General features: G+C 43.0%; 1 protein-coding gene across 6 annotated transcripts in view; it reads right to left on the reverse strand.

Annotated features, from left to right (window-relative positions):
• The window catches only part of ZFHX4 (zinc finger homeobox 4), a 189781-nt gene that overhangs the window by 3915 nt on the left and 162578 nt on the right, over window positions 1-23288 (reverse strand). For all 6 annotated transcript variants that reach the window (XM_041769256.1, XM_041769261.1, XM_041769254.1 and 3 more), the window contains exons 6-10: window positions 21498-21614; window positions 14993-15126; window positions 14532-14732; window positions 13868-13985; window positions 7745-13189 (exon numbers count right to left, since the gene is read on the reverse strand). In XM_041769256.1, coding sequence (XP_041625190.1) covers window positions 7745-13189; window positions 13868-13985; window positions 14532-14732; window positions 14993-15126; window positions 21498-21614 — 6015 coding nt within the window. The remainder of the gene's footprint in view (window positions 1-7744; window positions 13190-13867; window positions 13986-14531; window positions 14733-14992; window positions 15127-21497; window positions 21615-23288) is intronic.

Raw genomic sequence — 23288 nt, forward strand, 5'->3', positions numbered from 1 at the left:
TCTAGCAGTTCTTCTAGCAGTTTCAACGCCCACCGTGACTCTGAGGGAGGAGATCGGCACGCTTTAGCCACATTTCGCTCCCCCCAACCAGTGCTCTCACGTTAGGAAAGGCAGGTGCATCGTGGTGACCAGCAGTGGTGGCTTCTAATTGACACGCTTTGCGCAGCTCCCTACTCTGCTGCTCATTGTCACCGATTTCTTACTCTGCCTCTGGGAAGGTGGACTCCCTCCTCCTTCGCCTGAACAGTCTGATAATCACCACCTTCACTAAAAGTTAGGAGCCATCAAACAAAATGAAGTTCATCCGCTTCGCTTGCGGTAGAAAAGTGCATTTCCGTTAAATAAAGAAGGTGGCAAGCTAATTAAAGAGCAATAGTAAATGACCACCAGTGGCACCAAAAAACAAGCCAACAAACAAAAAACCAAATAGCGGTGAAGTCACGGCTCTTCATGCTAACCAGCTGAGCATGGTTAGGCACGATTTCATTTTTAAGGGTTCGGATCAAACTATTTATTACCACCCTGACAATCTGGCTAACAGAGTACTTGAGGGGAACTGAATATATTAACATTCAACTTTATCAACCGCACCCTCCACCCCGAAACATGCTTCTTCCAGGTTTGCTTGTGGTGTGCCAAAAGGATTCTAACCCCACTAGAGAAGGGCAGCTAAATTCCCAGTAGGCAGACACAGGCCCAGGACAGTATGACTCTACCTGGATCTCAAGGACTCAGCTGAACGTAGTGGCTACTAATAACCTATCACAGAGCCATTTTTATGAGCTGGATAGTTGGGTGAGAAACTAAACCACAGCTCAGGGTAGAAAAGGGAATTGTAAGTCTGTGCCTTTCCTGAATATGTTTTTTAGAGGCAAATAAAGTTGACTACAAAAGGAACAGACACGGAGCCTTATGGATGGCGGTTCATTCCTAAAGGAGATTACAGCTCTCGGCCCAAGGATCTAGGCAACGACTGTGATGGAGGCCTCATGGGCACAGGGAAGAATTAACCAGGAGAAGGTGAATCAAGTTTAAATTAGTGGATAGCTGTGGAGAAAATGATCATAGATTTAAGACAACCACCTCTTTTAATATTGTTCAAAGTCTTACCTCTATGCTAAATGCAACACTTGAGTGTTAAAAAAAAAAAAGAAGGAAAGAAAGAAAGAAAGAAAGAAAGAAAGAAAGAAAGAAAGAAGGAAAGAAACAAAGACAGACAAGTGATACAAAAACTGCATGCTTCTTTAGCTAGAAAACAAACAAACTTTAGACTTCACCCAGGTAAGAAAACTTTTCTTAGGCTTAGCATTCAAGATACTCTCAAGTCCTCAACATCACTCTCAATTTGACCCTAATCATTATCATATTATTGTCAATTAGCCTAGCTTATTACTGGCTGATATTCTGTGTAACCTCACCACACCCAACTCTTCCCTGATTTACTTTGGAATAATTTCTTTAGTTGTTTTAGTGATAATCTCTAAGTAATTTCCATCACGCTACAGAATAGTTCCCCAATATCCTCAATGGTAATGGGGACAGATGCTAAAAACTCCATTTTTTTTTTTTTTTAAGTACTAAAATTGAGTCTGAGAGCTATTAGGTGACTTGACAGAGAGAAATCTGTGACTCAATGGGAGATGAAGTTTGGGGAAACTAAATTTTATAGCTGACACTCAAAGTTTATAATTGGATCAATTCCAAAGCTAAAAAAATACAAATATTCAAAATGCAAAAGAAAAAGAAAAACCTTGAAAATTCACATTGTATTTCCAGGAGAAACTGGTAGCAAGTATCCACATTTTATAGAATAATGGCTGACACGTTGGAAAAACATTTAAATGAAAATGGCTGAAGATTTGCAGGGGAATGGTAGGGATGAATGAATAAATTCTTGAATCTTTTTTGTTTTGTTTTGTTTTTAAAGATTTTATTTTTTTATCCATGAGAGACACAGAGAGAGAGAGAGGCAGAGACACAGGCAGAGGGAGAAGCAGGCTCCACGCAGGGAGCCTGACGTGGGACTCGATCCCGGGCCTCCAGAATCATGCCCTGGGCCAAAGGCAGTGCTAAACCGCTGAGCCACCCGGGCTGCCCCAAATTCTTGAATCTTTAACCCAATTTGGTATGATTAGACTTCTTAGATTCACAGGATGTAGACTAGCCCTAAGAAAACTGTGAAGTAATGGAGTTGCTTTTGGGGGGCAAGCCCTCAACTCCTTGCCCTAATAAGGCCTAGTAGGCCTTTCTTCTTTCCGCTTTCCTTTCTATAAAATTGTATTTGCAAGAAAGAACCAAAGATTTGAATATACCTATTTCTTTTTTTTTTTTAAGGATTTATTTGAGAGAGAGAGCGTGCGCAGATAGATGTGCAAGTGTATGTGCACGCATGGCATGGGGGTTGGGGGCCAGCAGAGGGAGAAGGAGAATCCAGGCAAACTTTCTGCTTATTGCTTATACAGAGCCCAATGTGGGGGCAAGGGGCTCGATCTCAGGACCCTGAGATCTTGACCTGAGTGGAAATCAAGAGTTGGAAACTCAACCAACTGGGCCACCCAGGCACCCCTCAGAATACACTTATTTCTGAAAAGGCTTAATATATTTTTAGATTATATAATTTGGGATGTCTTCCTGCTGGTATTCTGATTTCATGATATTCTATGCTACTTTCCTTTTAACAGAGGATAATTCAGTAAGTCAAAGGTATTAATATCTAACTACAGAATTTCAGATATGAGTGATTCAGGTGGAAGGAGCTTTACTAAGGACCAAAGAACCTTCCTTGCATTGTCACAATGATACTATGTTGGTGCTGAGCTTCTTTTGCCTATTCATAAAGCCAACCTTAGTTCTAGGTCTAGTTCAACTAGACTTCATACTCGATTGCACCACCTCCACCTAAGTGCTTTTGCCTCCCATGTCTATGAAAATTGCTGGCTTACTTATCTCTCTGACATGGTCATTTCAAGTGAGAAATCTTAAGGAACTAAAAGGCCAAAATCAGCAATGGTAGTGAGAAAGCAAAAAGGATCCATAGTTGTTGACTCAGGCTTTCCCATCACTTGGGGTTTACAAGTTCCCATACAGAGGCCATATGACAGACTGGCATGAAGATTTTTAGAAGACTGCAACGGTATTCCTAACCACTATGGTCAAAGACTATCAGCGATTTTCAGGAATCCAACATCTTGAGAAGTCATCTTAGTTAAATAATTAACAATGAAGTAAAAATTTTAGGAAAAGAGATGCAGATATATGAAAATCGGAAATAGCAGAGAAAACACTGAACAGTAATCCTGATACAGAAAAAGTGGTGCTAACTATAACTAAATGCATGTCCAATTTTCATGTCTGTCACCAAGGGATAGTGCTAAAGACACGTTTGTTTGCTCCTGCTCCCTAACTCCTACTCCAATTCATTGACATTTCACTGAAAGAGGAAACTTATTCTACAAATAATCTCCTATAATCTCCTGTTATCATTTTTTGTTTGTTTGTTTTATTCTCCTGAAACAGCTGCCTATTCCCGAAAGTTACGCTTTTGGAAGAAAACGCCAGTCTCGCAATGAACTTAGATACCATTATTTTCCCTCAGGTTTCCTTGATTTTGGTCTCCCAGAGGGACAATTTATTTTTGAGGTGAAAATAAAACTTATTATGTACATGGAGCCAAAGACAATTGTGCTAAAATTATGAAAGACTGACTCTTATCTAGATTTACCCCAAATGTGCTAGTAAATTACACTGAAGTATGAGAAAAATGCAAAAGGCATGTTCTAACATTCCGTTTAAGGAAATTGGGTTAGACAGTATTTCCAAACACTAATGGAAGATATAAAAATCAGACACTGCTTAAAAGGATAAAGTAAATAAGTTAAAAATAGAAAATCAAGTTAGTTTTCTATTCATCTTGAGCAAAATGCCAAAGGAAGCCAACACCCTCAAGCATTAAATGTAAACCTGAAGTTTTTCGATTTTTCCAGGTGTACGGTATCGTGATTTCCTATTGCCACTTGCCCTTTTTGCATACGATCCTGAGAGAAGAAGACAAATGAGGAAATTTTTAAAGTGGAAAATTATTCACTGTATTAGCAAATGAGTCATAGTAATTAGTACTACTGAACAGAGGGCTGGGTCATCATTCAGGAAATAGGCACACATGATGCATATTACCCTCGAAAGGGCCTTGTTATGATCTTGAAAGACGAAATGATTTGAAGATTTGTTGGAAGCAAGGTAAGTCTTAAAGCTGGTAAAGCAGAACAGCCATTCCACCCAATACAGAATAAAATGGGTGATTAAGCCAGAAAATTTAGAGGTTGATAAATACTAAAACTGAACACGTACATTGCAATTTAAACCAATTTTGGCGTGTAGCCTTTGGAATCAGACATTACTTTATGGCACATCTCATATCCAATGGAGTCCCTTTTCTGGGATTTCCTCAGGATCAACCCCCTCAGATTTACCTTCAAAGGGATGGGTTATCTTTAAAATGAAGGCTTTTCTATAAATAAATCCCATTAAAGTGGGCCCAAGATGAACATGTCATATTCTCAAAGTTTATTCATGTATATATCAAGTTGTGGCAAGAGCCCAGGGCATGGGAGAAACACAGATAGATATATGCTACTTAGAAAGAAAGCATTTTTTCTCCTTTTGATTTCACCTGGCTAGTAAGTCTACTTCTCCCAGAAAGCAAAGGAGATATTTGTTTGGGAAGAAAGAACCCAGCGGAAAGATGAGGATAGAAGGATGGAGAACCACAGCTCCAGTCTATCTCATAGAGATAAAGATAATTAAAAGACTCAACATTACCCACTACAGGTAAATTAGCCTAAAAAGGATGTGAACTGGAAGTGTGACTCTCAGACCAGGTCCTGCTGGTACCTCCTCTGTGTTAATGTTGAAAATCTATCACAGACAAAGAACGGATTCAAGAGAAATTGCAAATTCTAGTAGGTATGTTCACAGACCTTTTCTCTTTGCATCATTCTCTGGTCTGTTTTGGTCTATGATTGAATAAAGCAACAGATTCAAAGCCCGAGTTCCTCAACACCTGATGCATCTGTAGATACTGCTCACTGAAGAGAGGCCTCCAGCATCTTTTTGAAACTCTAATGAACAGAGCCCACATTTTGGGGGTAGGGAAAGGATACAAATAATATCTATGTTGAATTGAATGAGAAGAAAGGTTAGGTTATTTAAGTATTTCATAAACACTTCCCTCTTCCCTTCTCACTTTCTCTCATGCAAGCCCTCTGGGTGCTGGTTTTGGAGCAATGGACCAGAAGGGCAGTCAGCGAAGGACCCATTACCCAGCAGAAAGAAAAACCAGATGCTCTGGCTGCCACTGAAAAGGGTGACTACACGGGCTGCATCAATTAAAGCAGACTTGTAGATTAAAGGCATAGATACTTAAACTGTTCTTAGCAGATGTAAAGTATCAGATTTTACTCTATTTTACATAATATTTTATTTTGAATTTTACATAGCTGTAAACTTTACATAGCTGTCCATAGGGGTTTTTCCATATCAGACATTATGTGGAAAATCTCGATTTTATGTAACTGATCATAGAAGCTTTTCCACATAAGACATTTTTCTGTGTCAATAATCACAGTGACATGTGAAGTGGGAATGGAAGATTAACACATTCATCTGCAAAAAAAAAAAACACCAAGCACCGCATTATTCTTAAAATAATTATGTCCGACTTGATTTAAATGTAGAGACAAATCATGCAACTGTAGCTTTAACATTTTGAGGCCCCAAGAATATCCAGATAATTAAGCCCAGAATATTACTTAGGGGCAAGGCAGTTGGTATGATAGTTAAGGGAAGGGCCATTGCAGAATTGCTCTTGGGCACATTCCTTACGTGTGTAGGTCTACTCTGCTTCTCTCTAATGTCAGCTAGTCATTCTGGAAAGGAGGATCCCGAGAAGCTAGTCGTGGTCAAAGGGCCATTTGATAGCATTGTTTTCGTATCTCCCACGCTAAAAGTTAAAATAGGAGGACCTTCCCACCATTGACATGGCAACTTTGGTTTTTAGAAGAGAAAGATGAAACTGGAAAGTCTGAAATGTATGTAAGAGTCTAATTTGTGAAAATTAGAAAAGCTTTGTGTGTTTTGGAAACTCTGTAGATACATGTAATTAGTTCATTCTAAATAATGTCAAAGTTTCCTTGTGAAAAGGTAAAAAACATCACTGGTGTTTTCTTATTTCTGTGTTTTTTTAAAGATTTTATTTATTCATTAGAGACAGACAGACAGAGAGAGAGAGAGAGACAGGCAGGGAGAAGCAGGCTCCATGTCGGGGGTCTCCAGGATCACACCCTAGGCTGAAGGCGGCGCTAAACCGCTAAGCCACTGGGGCTGCCCTGTTTTGTTTTGTTTTTTTTTTAAATGCTATTAATTTGAAAAATAAAACTTGAAGGAAGAAATTATAAAAGAATCCTTTTTTCTACTTTGCATAATATGTAATGTTCTATGTATAACATATAAAACATACAATATTTGTTACATGTTTGGCTGTGTGATTGCCTCGCTCACTGTATTCAATTTTTTTAACCCAATATAATTGGATGCCTATCCTCTATTCACAAAATCTACACTGAATAAATTATATTTCTCTTGATGAACACAGAATTGGATTCATCAAAAAAAAAAAAAAAAAGAATTGGATTTATCACCTGGGGTTGCCTCAAACAACTTTACAATTTAGTTATGACTTTATAGACCTGGGGTAGAGATGGGGGTAGGAAGTCATAGATTAATATAAATATACTTCTAAGATTATAGATTTATTGAAGGACCAAGTAAAAATGGGAGCTCTAAAAATCAAAATCTTAGAGCAATGCTAAATTGCAAATGATCAGAGGTCATATTTTTAGAAGTTAAGCTTTGAACATAAGCTTATTATCTGCTAGGTGTAATGTAGGTGAATTCCTCTATCTAGGGGGCCCTTAACTTTTGAACTTCCTGTCACTGAAGAAGAAGAGGAAGAGGAAGGAGAAGAAGAAGAAGAAGAAGAAGAAGAAGAAGAAGAAGAAGAAGAAGAAGAAGAAGAAGAAGAAGAAGAAGAGGAAGAGGAAGGGGAAGGGGAAGGGGAAGGGGAAGGGGAAGGGGAAGGGGAAGGAGAAGGAGAAGAAGGAGGAGGAGGAGGAGGAGGAGGAGGAGGAGGAGAGGAAGAAGAAGGAGGAGGAGGAGGAGAAAAAGAGGAGGAGGAGGAAGAGGAAAGAGGAGAAGGAGGAGGAGGAGGAGGAGGAGGAGGAGGAGGAGGAGGAGGAGAAAAACCAAACCCAAAACAAACAAACAAACTTTTTCCTTGGGAAGAACATAAATTAAGATCCAAAAAAATGTATTATTTAATGCTTTGCTTTATTAATATGTATATTGAATATTATGCCACATGTTTGTGCTAAAATGCCATTTGAAATCAGTATTAAAATAATTATATAAAAGGAATTCCTCTACGACATAAGGATGTACCGATATAAATAATCAATATAACTCTGAGACACTGCTATGACCTACCTAGTGTTTCTTTTTCTGCGTATGTTCAGGTGGACTCACTTCCTGGTTCTTAATTGCAGCCAATAAAATATCGATTTCAAATAAGGTAAAGGTGTCACTTACTGAAATTAAAAGAGATCCAAATGTACCCTGTTCTTGGTTACACGTGATCGGCTGCCTACTATTTAATGAATGAATTAGACTGACTCTCCTTGAAATGACTTACTGTTTGAGTTCTGTGGAAATCCGGGCAAGGAGGATGGACCGTTCATTCCAGGGAGGAGAACCGGAGGGAGGCCAGGGAGTCCTGGATAGGCTGCTGGCAGACTGATGCCGTGGAGGGAGCCGCTGTCCATCATGCTCGGCTGCTGGACCGCTAAGCCCAGCACGTCCGAAGCTTTCTTTATACGATCAAGTTCTTGCTGTGCCATCAGCTGCCGGACGGTGGTCGGAGCCAAGTAATCTTTCTCCCGATCAAGCTGGCTCCCAACGGTCTCCCTCACCTTTGAAATGTGCTGTTTGGAGAAAATGTGATCTCTGATGGACAAGCGGGCAGAGTACTTGACCCCGCAGAGGGTACACTCTGGTTTGGTGCCTTCTGCTCCACTCTGGTTAATCATGAAAGGCTTCCCTATGTTAATCTTAAATTTCTTTTCCTTCGCCCTTGCATTCTGGAACCACACCTGGACCACGCGTTTGGGCAGACCGATCTCATTGCCCAGCATCTCGCATTCCTGCATGGTTGGAGTTCGGTAGTCGCTGAAGCAAGCCTTGAGAACCTTGAGCTGGAGGTTGCTCATCTGGGTTCTGAACCGCTTGTGACCTGGTCGATCGTTGCTTTTGGACTTGAAAGGGTTGCCGGAGCCAAAGGGATTTGGGGAACTCGGGTCGGCTATGCTGGAGGACTCACTGCGGTCGGCATTGTCGTCGGGGTCGTCGGTGATATAGAAGCTTTGGTCGTGGTCACCATCCTTATCACTGAAATGGAGGGAGGGGCTGGTGAGGGAAAAGAGAAATTTCTCCTCGCAGACCTCCGCGGTGGGCGTGGTGGCGGGTTTTGGCAAGGGGTCGAGAGTTTTGGGCTCCTTGGGAGACAGGGCTGGCTTCACGTCTCCGGAACTCCCCGTGGCGCTTTCCACCTCAGCGTTGCCCTCATCGCCCGTCGTGGCGTCACTGATCGCTGTGTTAATCGACGACGTCTCATCAAAATCAGTTTTGTTTTGATCATACCCCGCCTCGGCCGGCGGCGCGTTCAAGTGCTCCACGTCCTCAGAACATTCTGCTTTAAAGGAGGAAGGGCTCAAAAGGTTCTTGGGCGACAGCTCTGCCGTTTTGCTAACCGGTGTTGACACGGTGGAAGCCAATTCCGTCTCACTTGAGAGATCGATTTTGGTTAGTGGCAAAGACGGGTAATCGAAATAAATGTATTTCTGAGGGCTCTCTCCCCCATCCTCGGCTGCGATCAGCGGGCTGGGCGGCAAGCTGTACCCGGCCTGCTTGCCCTCGTTCCAGTGCCGAGAGCGAATGTGGCTCTCTAAGGCCGACTTGGCCTTGAACAGGGCTCGGCAAAAGGGGCACCGTTTGTGGGACTGGGCCGGGCCCACCGCCCGGAACTGGCCCTTCCTCTCTCGAGCTCGTGTGTTCTGGAACCACACTTGCACCACTCTCTTCTTCAGCCCCACCTCACGTGCAATGTGATCCAGCATCTTTCTGGTGGGATTGGAGTCCAGCAGGTATTTTTCATAGAGTATCTCCAGCTGTTCCGGGGTGATTGTGGTCCTCAGGCGTTTATCGCGGTGCTGGTCTTCGCCACTGTTCCCTCCCTCCTTCTCACTGCAGGCCGTGTCTTCCTTGTCGTCCAGTTTCCTTTTGAGGGAAGCAGCCACTGGGGCGGGCGGTGTGCCGTGGGACGAGCCGGTCTGGGGGGGCATCTGCGGGAGGGAACCGCTCAGCAGCTGTCCAGTCATCAGCGGGTTGTTGGGGTCGAAGATCATGTAGGGCATGTCCATGGGCCTTTCCAAGAATGGAGAGTGAAGGAATTGGTTTTGAGCAGCAAGGAAGTGCATGTGCTGGTGCTCCTGCCAGAGTTCCAGAGTTGGGAAGGCAACTGTACACTGATCACATTGGTATTGTAGTAACTGTGGAGGTAGACTGTTCTGGAGGGAAGTCATGGAAAGCTGCAGTGGGCTGGAAGGGACCGGGGTCTGAGAGGCCGAGGGAGGTCTTCCGACGAGCTGGGGCTGCTTGGGTGGTGGCTGTGGCTGTGGCTGTGGCTGTGGCTGCGGCGGCGGGGCCGCCGAGGCCTGCGGTGGGTCTGAGGAGGACGTTGATGCTAACGGCAGGGCTGGTTTGGTGCCTTGAGAAGGGGGAGTGGGGTCACTCTGCTTTGGCTTTTCTGTGGGATACTCAGGTTTCGGAGAGGTCTTCTCAAGTTCTGGCTTGGGGGACGGAATCAGGGGGGTACTGGTCCCGGAGCCAGAGCTTGCGGCCGGGGCCGCGGTGCTCTTGGCCACCTCGGTCTGGCCGGACACCGTGCAGTGCTTGTACACCACTTGATCGGTGGCATCCATGGAGTCCTCGGTTTGGCTCTCGTCCGGGGCGTCATCATCCTCATCCTTGTAACACTGCTTCTTCTGGTGCGTGATCAGGTCAAAGATCCTGGGGAACACCACGTTGCACTTCTTACACTGGTACTGCATGTTGCTCGTCCGGATGTACCGCTCGTTGGTCAGTTCTCTCTTTTCGTTGTCTTTCGTTTCCGCCTGGTTCTCGTAACTCTTCCGAGCCTTCTGACGGGCGTTCTGGAACCACACGACAATGACCCGCGTGGGGAGGTTGAGGACGGTGGACAGTTGTTCTATCTCGTCATCCTTCGGGTAGGCGTTTGTGTCAAAGAAGTCCTGCAGGACCCTCAGCTGGTAGTCGGTGAACCTCGTCCTGGAAGACCTTTTGCTGAAAGACGCGTCCGACTTGTAGTGCTCCAAGGAGGAGGGCTGCGGGTCGACCCGGATGTCCTCCAGGACGGTGATGGGAGGGTTGCTGAAGTTGTAGGGCGAGTCCTTGTTCCGCTGTCGTTCCTTGAAGAGCGTGTTCCGGAACCAGTGCTTGATGACCTTCTGCGACAGGCCCGACTTCTCGGCCATCTCCTGGATCTGCTCCTCGCTGGGCGAGTTGTTGATGTCGAAGTAGGCGCGCAGGATCTTCAGCTGGTCGTCCGTGATCCTGGTCCGCGGCCGCTTGAACTGCGAGTGCCGCAGGAAGCCGGCGTCCAGCCCGAGCTGCTGCTGGCAGAGCTGCGTGAGGTCGGCCGAGAGCGCGTCCATCTGCGGCAGCTGCAGGGCGAGCTGCGGCGGCAGCGCGGGGTGCTGCACCGGCTGCATCATGATGGACGGGAAGAGCGGGAGGTCCAGGGACACGGGCAGCTGCACCTGCGGGGGCGCCGAGGGCGGCGGCGGCGGCGGCGGCGGCGGGGGCGGCGGCGGCGGCGGCGGCGGGGGCGTGGGCGGGGGCGCCTGCAGGGGCGCGGGCCCGGCGCTGGGCAGCTTCCCGGGCCCCAGGGGCGGCGGCGGCGGGGGCGCGGCGGGCAGCGGCGGCGGCGGCGGCGGCGGCGGCGGGGGCGGCGGGGGCGTCTCGGGCGAGGCGGGCGAGATGGGATACAGCTTGTCGTAGGCCTCCCGGTACTGCCGCGCGAACTTCTCCAGCGCGCCGTAGGGGAAGAACTGCCCGTGCACGTGCTCCTGGTGGCTCTTCAGGATCAGGACGTTGGAGAAGAGCTTGCCGCACGTCCCGCACTCCAGCTTATCGGTGCTCTCGGCTTCCCCACTCTTGCCCTTCTTCTGGACCTTCTGCCTGTTTTCGTTGTACTGAATGACCAGCTCGAACCCGAAGTTCTCCAGCAAGGCCTTGGCTGCGTTTCCTCTGGCCCCCGAAGCGATCCGGGGCGGCGGGATGCACGGTTCCAGGGATTTCTGCTTCTTCGCGTCCTTGCTTTCCTTGAGCCCCTCCCCCTCGCTTGTATAGTCTTGCTTTGGCTTCTCTTGCTTTTCCGCGGCCTCCTCTGCCTCCTTGTACGGGGGCGCGTCCTTCGAGGCGGGGCCGTCGGCGCTGGCGAGGTTCGGTTGCTCCTGTTTCAGCAACTTGCTCGCGGCGGGCTGCGGCTGCGGCTGCGGCTGCGGCTGCGGCTGCGGCTGCGGCTGCTTCTGGGGCTGCAGCTGGGGCTGCGCGGCCTGGTACTGCTGCGCTTGCTGCTGTAGGATCTGGAGCTGAGTCTGGCCGACGTGATGCTGGGTCTGAATCTGCTGCTTCAAGTCTTCAAGCAAGGATCCGGCCATTCCCGTCATGCCAGGCATTCCAAACGTGGCCGAGCCCGGCAAGCCCAAATCCGGCCCCAGGCTGAACTCCGTGCCGGGGATGTAGAAGGGGAAGAGAAACTGAGGCTGCTGGAACTGCAACAGTGCTTCGGGGGTCACAGGGAAATGGGGCAAAAAGGCTGGGTTTAGAAACTGAGGCTGAAAGAACGCAGCTTGCTGCTGCAACTCGTGCTGGAGCTGCATCTGGATTTGTGCTGGTGACTGCAGCGGGTGGTGCGGAGGTTGCGCAGAGATTAAGTCCGGACTTTGCTTTTTATTTAATTCTTTGGCATCTAAGTGGCTCTCCTTGCTGCCGACTGTCGCTAGACTCATGGAATCTAACATCCCTTGGCCGGGACTACTGTTTGCTGCCATGCCGTGCCCACCAGCCCCGGGGCCGCTCGGCTCCAGCTTGGCAGCCCGCGCCTTTGTCTGGTGGAGCACGGACCTCATGTGGATTTCCAACGTGGAGCTTTGGCTGTACGCAACGTTGCAGATGCTGCACTTGTAGGGCTTGTTGTCTGTGCTGCTGTTGGTCTCTTGAGGAACGGGACTGGAGGCTTCCTGCAAGACCTTTTTCAACTTATGCAGATGAGACACTGAATTATAATGGACCAAGAGAATGTTCTTCTGGGTGAACGACTCTTTACACACTGTACACTTATACGGGCGCGATGGGTCAAGGAATTTTTCCATCGTAAAGTTTGGCCCTTTTCTGAAAGGTAAGGTCCGCTTTGGTTCAGAGCCCATGTCATCCGGGATTGAGCTACTATCACTTCCTACAGGACTGGCCTTCCCTTCGTGGTCCACCTCATACTCTCTCTCCATTTCCTGCTCTAGGCCGTGGTCGTCCTGTGCCATCGTTTCGCTCTCTGCCCACAGCTCGCCGTTCACGGGCAAGGAGGCATACAGCTGCTGAAGTTCGGCCTCGCTCAGCTCGGGGTGGCCTGCTTCCAAGTGTTTTTTTAAAGCCTGGAATGTACGGAAACTTCGCTGGCAGAGATTACACATCGTCGCGGCCCGAATCGCATGATACTGGGAATGTATCTGAAGCTTCTGCATAGTCTTAAAAGCCAAGCTGCAGTGGTTACAGCGGTACTTATAAACGTGGCGGTCCGACACGGAGAGCGGCTGCCTCTTTTGCTGCTCGCTTAACTGATCCTGCAGGGTGTCAGGGATTTTCACATCCTTACTGCTATTTTTATTCCATTCTGACACTTCCATGGGTTCTTTCGTTGGTTTCTGCTCCTCGCTCTTTATTTCCACGCTAGCCTTTGAGTCATCAAGACCTGCCATACTTTTGTCATCCACTGGACTGTCGCCTGTGCGGAAGAAAGCACAAATATGTCACTTACAGGAAGAAAGCCTACTGCTTAAATGCCAATAAATATAGTAAGTAGGAAACTCTAAAGATTTCTGCTAAATCAATTCTCTCTCTCTTTCTGAAGTAGGCCCCGTGCCCAGCGTGGAGCCCAACGTGGGGTTTGAACTCACCACCGGAGATCAAGACCCCAGCTGAGACGAAGAGTTGGACGCTTACCCGACTGAGCCACCGAGGCGGCCCTAATTGATTCTTTGCGGAAATACTTATTGAGCAGCTACTGTGTGCCAAGCACTGTACTGGGTGCTGGGGATGTAAAGGTGAATAAGAAATCACCCCCGATCTCAAGGAATTCCAGGATAGGGGGAAAAAAAAAAAAAGAAGCAGGTTAAAGGTAGTTATAGGATGCTGTAATCAGCATGATATGAGGGCCATGACGCCAGCGGTTAGGAATGAGAACACACAATATCCTTGGTCATCGACACTTTTAGGTCTCCTAAGAGCAGTTATAGGTAACGAGATACTACATGTGCTTTGGAAAATGTAGCTCTTGGAAACACCACAGTTTTTTTTTTTTTTTCCATGCTTTTAAAACTTTAATAGTAATAGTCCTGAACATCACCACACATGCGAGCCCCTGAACGTGTTTTCCACAGATCCTGCACCCGGGCTGGCATACCTGAATATTTCCCAGATCCCTCAGCTGTGATGGCTGCAGGTGTGTCCCGCTCTGACTTCTCAGAGGCGGCCGCTGGCAGTAGCAGACTGTTGGGCATCATCACATCGGGCACAGGCACCTGTGAGAAGCAAAGGGGTTCATGTCACATGGAGCCCAGAAATCAGACTCCATCACATTTGCCGCTGGGCCGTAGACCATCCCACTTACATTTTTCCACACAGAAACGGGGACATTTTGTGGCTCCTACAGACCAAGGCTATCCCTTCGGATTTTAGATCAATACTATTACAATGCCATATTCCTCTTTTCTTTTTTAAAAATATGATTTGAAGGTTTTTGTCAGTCTATTTTTTTTTACAACGATCATCAGGAAAGTTTGAGACTCAACGTGCCCACGTGAATCATGCAATTAACATTACAGATCTAAAAGTAAGACAATAAAACATGTTACTGAATAAGCTATGCCTTTAATCATATATTTCCTTTCTCCGTAAGCAAAAGAGACGACAAATAAATGGGCCTTGGTTGTGATTTCTAGAACACGGTCTGTAAGAGAACTATCGGTAGGCAGAAAAGATACATTTCTCAAGCAATAATTACAGATTTTGTGTTGATACTTTTAGAGGGATCATGTCACATGCGAAGCAACGTTTGGTCTCCTTACTGTCATGAGCAGCTTCTCCACACAATCCGGAGACACGCTGTGCAAATGCGTCAGATGCAGCTGGAGGTGCATTTTGTTGCTGAGGACGTCCTGACAGAGGGGACAGCAGATGACGGGCTGTACCGAGTGCTGTGACAGGACATGCATCTGGATACGACTCTGGTCCCTACTATTGTAGTTACAATAAGGGCACTGAAAGAGCTGGAGAATATGGGATAAACACGGCTGCTGTTAGTTGATGGACTCTGATGACTGTAGAACATTAGAAGTAACACCAATTAATGTGGGGTATGGTATACTATAGTAATAGTATAGAGTACAGTAATTGAACACGGTGTCTACATACGTTTTAACAGCATGAACTCGTTTGTGGCTCTAAAACTCTCAGGAGTAGTAGTAATAATAATAGCAACAATAATAACAGGTTTACACAGCAAAGGGAAAAAAAAAAACATTTTTACCTGTTCGTGACAGAATTTATTGTCCTCTGTAGGTTTTGATCTTTTTGTTGCAACATCCTCTTCTTTCGCCAGCAGGAGTGGCTGGGTCCCCCCTCCCACACTGACTTTTAGCTCCTTTTCTGGTGTGATTATTCCTGATTCCCAAAAAAGAATAGAACACCTCAATTTTAAAAGACTCACAACATCAAATTCTGAAAAACTGTATGTTTTTTCGAGTAGCTCTGACTCTAAATCCACTGACTCATAAAAATGACTGGACAAACACTTTTAAATGATGTGAATCTCAAAAGGCAAAAATCACACTTCTTTTTATCTACTAAGTGGGCTTTATAAATATATTTTAAAATGTACTCCTGTCTCATGTTTAGATAACCCTAGGTGACCTTGAAAGATTCATCCACAACACATGCTCTCTGGTGTCTCAGAATGCCTTTATCACCTTAAAGCTCATCTACTCCCATTCACAAATGCTAACTTAGAAAACAGTTACTTTGACTAGCGTTTAATTACTTATCTCTTTTCTAAAATTCTTGAACACTGAAAATATTTCAAAATACCAAAAAGAACAGACTAGTTATAATTCAGAAATGAAAATAATATTTTTATGTGGTGAATACAGGATTAAAAACTTTACTATACATTCCATATCTGTCGCTGCTTTTGTGTGTGTGTGTGTGTGTGTGTGTGTGTGTGTGTGTGTGTGTGTGTGATTTCACACCTTATTTTAGATGTTTTGGCATTTGGCTGTACACATAATACTTATGGTCCAAATCTCAAGAAGACAATTGTTTTATGAGGTTAATCCGAATATTCGGTGTTAAAGATGGTTTAGGATTTTGCCTAGATGAGCAATGTAATGTGCAGGAGCTTCACACACATCAAAGAAAAGAGTGCAATTCTAATTTCCCAATCTAACAGAAAATTCTTTCCAGCATCAATTTTCCCGATAATCTCCTCTGTGAGGCTGGATATTACAGCGACATTGGGTAGGCATGTCACATACATCTCACGACAAACACAAAACCTCATTTACCATCCATTCCAATCTCATCATAGCGCAGCATCATCTGACCTTTTTTCTGCTGTTTATTATGAGTATTTCTAATTTTAACTTTCAATTTTCACCATCTTCCAGTCAATTTGCAACTAAATTATTTCCAGGGTGAGGACACTATCACTGGACAACTGGGTGCAAATACATCTTGAAATGCAATGAAGCTAAACCATTGATTGCTATCAGACCCCGCGTAAATATAGAGTCTAGGCGTAATCTGATTGTATGCTGTGCATGAAGATTTATCTTGATTTTTTTTCAATCCACATACGGTTCATATAAATGAACAAATTGCACCTTATTGCAAAATAAGCCAGTTTTAATTTAAAAATAAGGTCAAGGATGTTATGGAAACAAAGTAAAAATGAACCAAAAAACATGTTCTCTTTCTATCCTGAATAGAGATGCCTGTTTTCTAACATATACATAATTTTAGGAATTTCAAATTCAGAAAGAAATTTAAAAGGCAGGGTGACTCGGAGGAGACCGAAATTAAAATAGAATTTAAATGACACGATGACAATAATTTTATCCCCTAGAGGTTTGTGGTAGGTACAGAACTAGTGCTATGCTTTCAACAAATTACACTGCTACTGATTTCTAGATTTACAAACACTAGATTTTATTTGAATTAGAACATTTGTCATATATGTATATGTATATATATATATATATATATATATATATATATATATATATACACACACACACATGCATACACACACACCTTGGAGAAATTTAGATTCTCTGTAAATATTTGAAAAAATAATTTATTGTATTTGTATTTGAATGAACTTAAATTTGAGACGGACTGAAAAATTTCATTACATTGATTAAACAATATCCAAGTGTTTGATATTCAAAAGATAGGTCAAAACAGGAATGCTTATCTCATACTTAATTCTGGCATCAAAAATATGTTTTTTTCCTTCTCAAAACAAAACACCCTTTGTGCTATTGTTTTAAAAAGTGTTAAAGATAAACATTTAGGAAGACAATATGCCATTACAGTATTCTGCAAATAAAATTTACCCCCTACGGAGTCAGATCAAGTTCTATAAAATGATTGTCATTTAAATCCGCAAATGTTTATCAGTTGCTTTTCCCTGTGAAACCGAAAGATTTTTCCTAAAAAGTTCCCCATTAATGAGTAAGAATATGTTCCCTTAAAAGAATGATACTATGTCATATCCCCTTATCATTCTTTTGTGTACTTGGTAGAATTAAACATGACCAAATACTAAGTTGGTCCAATTCCCTATGCTATCAAAAACTGTCACACACAAGTTAAAAAGATAATTTCCATGACTCTGGTTGCTTGCAGGCCCTATAGAACATCAGATCTAGAATAAACCTTCCATGAGCTTCTAAATCTATTAAATTTATAGCCTTATTTTCATAAGCATGAAAGCATAAGCATTATGGCCTTATTTTCATAAGCATATATATTCTAATGTTGGTACTCTAAAGGATCAAAAACATTGCTTTCAAGGTTTGAAACATTTTACTGAGACCATGCTATATAGATCGGTATAAACACTTGGTATAATAAATCCACATTCTTATTTTTACCCTTACTAATAGTCATCAACAATATAATTGTTTTTTAATTTAGTTTTAATTTAGCTTTCACACTGCATCAAGGAAGTAAAGAGTTCAATTTTAGGGTCATTATTTCATGGCCACTGCCGTTTACTGTTGGCTCTAGTATTCCACCCAATATATGTGTCAACTCTAATATTTTTTGGCTAATTAACTTAGCTAATTAAACCATGGTCTTAATGTAAGCTAGGGGCTTCCTAAAGACCATATTATTTTAAATTAAGAAGTTCTAAATAAAGGCTAGGTCCTCCCCCCCCCCAACTCAGTTGTATTAAGTACCCCAAAAACAGATGCCATTGATAAGAAGAAACTGAGAAGGTTGAGATGTAACAACATAACAAAAACACTCCTGAGGATAAGGCAGGCCATCAGAACTATTTGCAAAGATGATGGAAGTTACATTTTATGCACGCGTGCTTTTTCTACTCAATGGGGTGCTATCTCAAGGATTATGGCCTACTCAATAAATTATAGGGCATCGACTCTAGGACCTTTTTCTGAACTGTCTTATCCTGGAAATACATTAAATAAGGGCCTGTCGATTTTGGAAGGTTTTGATTAAGTTTTCTGATTACTCATAGTTTACGACTGCAACTTTATTTGAAGTAAACCCTGTTTGTTACCCTAGACAAAATTTTGAAATGAGATCACAATCCATTTTATGTTATTAAGGGCCTCCCAATATTCTCAAAAAAGAATGCCATTTTAATGCATTTTAACTAAAAAATGAAATCTAATTACAAATAAGCACTGCCAAATAGATAAGCCAATGATTATCTGTCAGTTATGGGATTATTTAGTTTGCATGAGATTGCTAATATAAAAATGACATAATTCATTTCAATTCAGATGCTGCCTACTTAATACTTTCCAATCCCTAAAATACAGAAGGTTGTAAGGTGGTTTATACTCATAATAAGTGAGAAAAATCCAATAACACATACGTACTCAAAGCAAATCTGGAAAAAAAAAACAATAAAACAAAAATCTGAGTTAATATCTATCAATCAATATATTTGATAAAGTTTGAATACTGTAAAACTGAATATAACAGAAGATGTTATTCAACTACAAATAATTCTAAATTATAATTACTGGTACAGTATTCTTTCTAATGAGACTAGAATGAAAGGATAATTTTAATTGCAATAATGAAGGTTAATTTCCATCTTTGCTCATGTTTACTCCCTTATTAAAAAGTGGTCCCCTTAGCCATGGCAGAGACATATTACATTTTCAATGCAAATGTATTAATCTGGATAAACTCTATATTAATTCTTGTACTGCACAGAGCTATAATTTGGATTATAATTAATCTAAAGTGGCACTAGATTTAAATGACAATATAAATGAGGCATTAGGAGGCTTTTCTATTATGAATGAATATTCAACAAATATAACTTGCATATTGCCAAGTCTCATTTTGAAAGCTCCAGTCCTAGAGATTAATGTCAGCAACCCAGCACAACAGCTTACACAAACACAGTCTTCCTAACGTGTGCTAATTCCTTCCTGTCTATAAAAAAAAATTCTGTGTTAGAGTGGGGTCACACTGCTTTCCCATCCAACACTTTAAGATAGTGGTTAATATATGAGAGTGCTGGTATTTTTTGACATTTATAACTGACATAAGGAAAAGAACAGTATAGACATAAGTGGTTATTCAATCATTAGAAATATTTACAAGGGGGAAAATCCATGCAACAATTTTTTCACCTAATTAGATTCATTTTAGAAAGTGGAAGACCTTGTTCAAAGTTCGCGCTGGTTGCCAGTAACAAGAACCACTCTGAAGCCTAGGAGGTTTCAAGGCTAAATATTTGCATCTCAGTAATTACTTTTATTTGGTGCATAAATTCCATTTTCATTTCTATAGATACACCTGGGGAGGCCTTTCTGCAGGAATAAAACATTGTTTGAAGCAACTGACATTATGCAACGTTCTGTATTCTCTCAGAAGCTTGAGTCCTGTCTAGATGGTACAGTTAGGCACCCAAGAAAGCACAATAACTCATCAGGCCATTAGGGAGTGATCGAGCCCATTATTTATACAGAGCTGTAAACTGTGCTACTGGAGATACAGCCCCCGCATCTGTGATGTGCTCCAAGTAAGACTCCTTCCTTCCTTCCTCAATGGTAACAATGGCTCCATTTTCAAGAGATTCCCAGGATCCAGCCTTTGGACGGCATTAGATAAAGCCATGCATAAGGTCATATGCCTACTTATCACATGAGCATATTTAATCGACACTAATGGGCTACCTGTGTGTTTTAAGCGTTCTTTTCAGGAATGGAAGGGACATGGTTTGCAATGTCCTTTTGGTAGGACTGTAAGAAGGACACCAAGGAACGCAGACGGAAGTCATGCATGCAGCTAGTCTTGATGAGGTCCATCCTAGAGAACGAATAAACTGACCGCTTTGCTATTTCCAATTATTTTCACGTGAGGTTTAGATGGCACTACCCTTGACCTTAACTGACCACTAGGCATTTCAAATCTATTTTCAGTAACCTCAGGAGCCAGTTTACTAACATATAGCTATGGCATCTTTTTTACATTGCTTTAGGTTCCATACCGACCTTAGATCCTCTCTGTTTAAATCAAATTAGGATCATATGTTAGCCACTATATCCTAGACACAGATTTAAGTAGTGCTTTCTCACAGGACTCCTGAGAGAAACTTAGCGTTGGATGATGTAGGGTGTGGGGAGCAGAGATGCCCTTCAGATAATTTTTGAAGGGAATGCAGCACTTAGATATGCAAAGACTGAATGACAAATATGAGATAATTCAGGTTTAAACGAACTTGCATGTAAAAATGGTACTTTTGCACAACCCAATGTCTTCATAGTGAAAACAAGCTTCTTTATATGCAGCTGTCACTGGAATTCAAGGAAAAGATAGATGAGCACCTGAAACTAATAGGCTTGAACCCGTTTCAGCACTTCTTCTGCTTCAATGAGTCCAACATAATAAAACTAGGTATAGCGTGCAGCAAAAGTAGCCAATGTAATATTCATTGCGACCATAGATTTCCATCTCATACATACAAAGCATGGATGAAGTCATATATTTGCCAAATCAAACACAGAAAAAGCCTTAGGTATCCACACCAGATGCTGGCCTAGGGTTTGTTTGTGCACAAGTAAATGTCATGACACGAAGGTTTGTTTTCAAAGACAGTAGCTTTCATTACTGGGATTTGTCTATTCTAGAAGATCAAAATTACCCAGCACCTAATCCCTTTTCAATGATATTTCCTCTTTCTTAGGCTGAATCATCTGTAAACTTTTCCACTGGATTTTGTTTGAAATGCCTCAAATAGATGCCCTTAAAAAGAGCAAATTCCTGAGTGTAAGTTGTAAAAAGGCAAGGAAAAATAACATTTATTTTTAGGGTTACGTGATTTGGGGCCGGGATGGGGGGGGGGGGGCGGGTGCATGTGACTGAATGAAAAAAACTCAAGTGATATCTAATCCTGTGCTTATGAAAAATTAATATGCCATCAGAGGACTCACAAGTATAGCTAAGATTAATGAAAGGCGCTTAAAAAATTACAAGCACACAAACTGATTTGATTAAAAAATAATCTCGCTGGTCGTCCTGTAATATTCTTCAACTTATCCACATCTATTCCGTCAGATGGTTATGATTAAAAATAGGTCAATGGGAGGCTACTGATAGAAATCACATGCAAAATGCACATGCAATGAATAGTAGTGGGAATGTTCAGACAGTTTAAAATGAATAAAAGCTTTTAATAAGCTTTGGTGGGGGTGAAGAAAGGGCTGATTGCAAGGCATGGGGCGGGGGATAGGAAAGAAAGGTGAAGGATGCTAACGTCTTACCAGAATCTTTATTAGAGTTTTTGCCTTCACTATTGTCTCTCTCACTTCTCTCTTTCTCCTCCTCCTCAGCCACCGCTGCAGGTTTAGCAGCTCCTTCTGTCTCCTCACTTTGTTCTTCTGTTAAGAAAAGCAGACCCAGTCAGAGGACTGAAAACCCCAGAAGGATGCCCACTGAAATAAACGTGACCATTTAAAAACCGTGCCATTTATGAATCATCTGCAGACATTCACTCTGAAGAAAGAACGCAAATTTATTCACAAGTCTCTATTAGAACCTGCTGACTGTTACCAAAGCAGATTTTCATCTACAGTCCCCTGCTTTTACATCCATTGAGAAAATGTGCCTGTACTAAATTAAAATACAAGAAATCATCTTGAGGACAGTGTAAGCTAGAAACAGTTTAAGGGTAGGTGTAAGGCAGTTTTGTCATTTTAATCGCAGAAACTCCTAAACTACTTGGATCTTCTGTTCCACGGGTTGGACAGATGACAGAGCAAACCAAACTCTTGGAAAAAAATCCTTAGCGAAATCATATGAACATGATGGGTTAAACATAAGACAGGTGCTACTCCTGCCTCCAGTCCCCGGACCCCAGGGGAATTTTTTGGAACTTGTCAGAGTAGGATCTCAAAACTTCAGTTACACTGGTGTGTGTGTGTGTGTGTGTGTGTGTGTGTAAGTATGTGTGTGTTTTCTATAGGGGGAGCTATACGGGGCATAGGACATAAGAAGGTATACTTCTTCTACGACAACCACATCACCCCACACCTCATTCACGGGTTCACACCAGCTAGATTACATGGAAATCCTCATAGTAACTCAACCCTATTTAATTATTCTGTAAATCTTAGCTATGCCGCTGCTGGTGGATTAATCTGTTTATGCAGTTAGCCTCTATGCTGGGTCTGTGTAGCACTAATCCGTGAAAGGCCCACTGTTCTCTTTCATCCTGTGATCATTTGTCTCTCACTGTGCTGATGTCACATTTTAATGAATTTTTAGCAATCTGAGTAATGCCAGATAACCAGACTCGCAACTCCCCACAGCATGGCATGCTGTTTTCATTGCAGCACAAAAAACAAAAATCATATTCCCCTGCTCAGGTAGGAATTACATAAATTAGGAGAAGAAGGTAAAATGGGATTTGAAGCACCAGGCTGCTCAATTTCATAAAATCTTTAATGACCATATAAATTAACCCTGGAAAGGCAAAAGGTCATCGACACACATTTGCATGCACTCTTCTATTTGCTTTTGATAAGCAGAGCTTTTATGCAGAGAACATGATACAATTAACCCTTCAATAACCGTACAAAACGCTGCTACGGACATTTTAAGTGTCAAGCATTAAGTGAAAATTACACACTGCATAAAATTTTCATTGCAAATGCTATAGTGATTGAAAGGGGAAATCGTGGCCCTCTCCACACCCCATGTTTTATTAATAACGTTCTGACAGCAGAATGAAATATCCACTGTCATATGTAGCAGCTGAGCACAAAAAAAAAAAAAAATGCTATTTAGTGCCTCACTTGCCAGCCCAGCTCTGTAACCCTGTGAGCAGGAAACAACAACGAAGGGGGCAGTTCTAGGCTCAATGGCCGAAACTCCAAAAAGCTGAAGGGGAAAACAGGGACACCACTTGAAATAAGAGTTTGTTTCAACTGTGAGTCCTCAAAGGCACCATACAAATCCATTTATTCCATATTTGCACTTTGCCACTGCACAAAAGCAGAGCTGAGGTCCATGGTGGAGGGGGTCAGTCATCTGAGGGCTGTGGGGGAAGCTTC

The sequence above is a fragment of the Vulpes lagopus genome, chromosome 9 (genome assembly GCF_018345385.1).
Source record: "Vulpes lagopus strain Blue_001 chromosome 9, ASM1834538v1, whole genome shotgun sequence".
NCBI lineage: Eukaryota > Metazoa > Chordata > Mammalia > Carnivora > Canidae > Vulpes > Vulpes lagopus.